Here is a 1,659-nt window from a genome sequence, read left to right as displayed (position 1 = left end):
GATAGATAGATAGATAGATGGATGGATGGATGGATGGATGGATGGATGGATGGATGGATGGATGGATTTTACAGTTTTTTGCTGTTATTTTCATCATTTCTACATTTTTTTAAGTTACAGCGTTCCTCTGCCTCGTTGGTTTTGGCCTGTTTTGTTTTTACAGTTAACATGTAAATTATTTTTTTTACCAGAATTTAACAAAACAGGTCAAATCTGCCAAACAGCAGCAGATTGTTAAAACACCGTCTGTCTGTCCTGCAGTCACGCCTGTCATTCCAGGAGGAGAGTTTCAGTCCTTTGCACCAGAGAAGGTAAAACTCTTCTTCTTCTTCTTCTTCTTCTTCTTCTTCGCTGTCTTTGAGTGAAATCTGAGTTTTGTAGAAAGATGCCTGTCGGTGCGTCTCAGCGGGTGTCGGACCACCACAGTGTCGTTCTAGATGCTACCAGCAGGTGGAGACAAAGTCCAAAGATGTAATGAGTTAAACAGCGCTGCCCCCTGCTGGCTGGAGCCACACCTCACATCCACTTCATCAGCACCTGCATGATACCTGTAAAAACATCCCTAAAATGACAGTTTATCAGCCAGAAACTAAAACACACAGTCTGTAGATTTCTCTGATGGTCCATGAACTAACTATCTTTGATGTGCAGCCCTGTTGTTAAAATCAACCAAAGCTCACCCTACGACAGTCCTGTTTCATCAAAGTCTGGTTTAAAATGTAAACCTTGTCTAAAAGGAGTCCCTGTTTGTCTCACAGGACACAGACTTGTCCAACGTGGTTCCAACGCTGCACACATAGTGTAGAGATGGAGCCATGTGCATTTAAACAGCCTCTACAAACGCCGTCAGACAGTTTTGTCGCCATTTTGTTGTTTTGTGCTTGATTTGTCTCGTCTTTGTCATTTTTGTCTGGTCTCGCTTGTTTTGTGTTTCATCTGTTTTATTTTATATCTCGTTTTCTGTGGTTTCGTACCTCTTTGTGTGTCATTTTGTGTTTCCACTTTCTTGTCTCTCTTCTGTCATGTTGTCTCTTGTTGTTGTCTTGTGTAGTTTTTGTCATTTTGTCTCAGTTCTGTAGTTTCATGTTGTGTTGTGGTCACTGTGTCTCCACAGACTGCAGATGTTTATCTATGTCCATCTATACAGACTCAGCACACTCAGTCCAGAAAGATAGTTCACCAGCTTTATGTTTAAAGTTTGTTAACTTTCTGGACACAGCTCGGCGTAAAGCTGAAAACCCCATGATAAAGGATGTCGTGGTGGTGATTTACCGACTGTCCATGTCGCCAACAGAGTGTGGTCAGCGCCCGGCGGTGGGCGTCCACCCTCACAGGAAGAAAAGGATTCTGGGAGGCCGGGTGTCACGGCGGGGGGCGTGGCCATGGCAGTGCTCGCTGCAGAGCGGTCAGAGCGGACACGTCTGCGGCTGCGTCCTCATCGGCCGGCGGTGGGCGCTGACGGTCGCACACTGCTTTGAGGGGTAAGACCTGGTGAGGGGCGGGGCTTAGAGATCCGTGGCTCACAACAGGGACGATGACGGAGTCCCACCACAGTGGGCCGCACGGGGAGGGCTGATTCAAGACGTGGATGGTAATAAAACCACCTGGGGAGGGGTGATTCAAGACGTGGATGGTAATAAAACCACCTGGGGAGGGGTG

General features: G+C 46.8%; 1 protein-coding gene across 1 annotated transcript in view; it reads left to right on the top strand.

Annotated features, from left to right (window-relative positions):
- corin (corin, serine peptidase) overlaps nt 1–1,659 on the top strand; it is a 28,742-nt gene that overhangs the window by 21,842 nt on the left and 5,241 nt on the right. Inside the window, exons 16-17 of the mRNA XM_008300332.1 lie at nt 262–311; nt 1,295–1,481. Of these exons, the coding sequence (XP_008298554.1) occupies nt 262–311; nt 1,295–1,481 (237 nt within the window). The remainder of the gene's footprint in view (nt 1–261; nt 312–1,294; nt 1,482–1,659) is intronic.

The sequence above is a fragment of the Stegastes partitus genome, unplaced genomic scaffold (assembly GCF_000690725.1).
Source record: "Stegastes partitus isolate 25-593 unplaced genomic scaffold, Stegastes_partitus-1.0.2 Scaffold1526, whole genome shotgun sequence".
NCBI classification, from domain to species: Eukaryota; Metazoa; Chordata; class Actinopteri; family Pomacentridae; genus Stegastes; species Stegastes partitus.
This window is presented reverse-complemented; position numbering and strand designations above follow the sequence as displayed.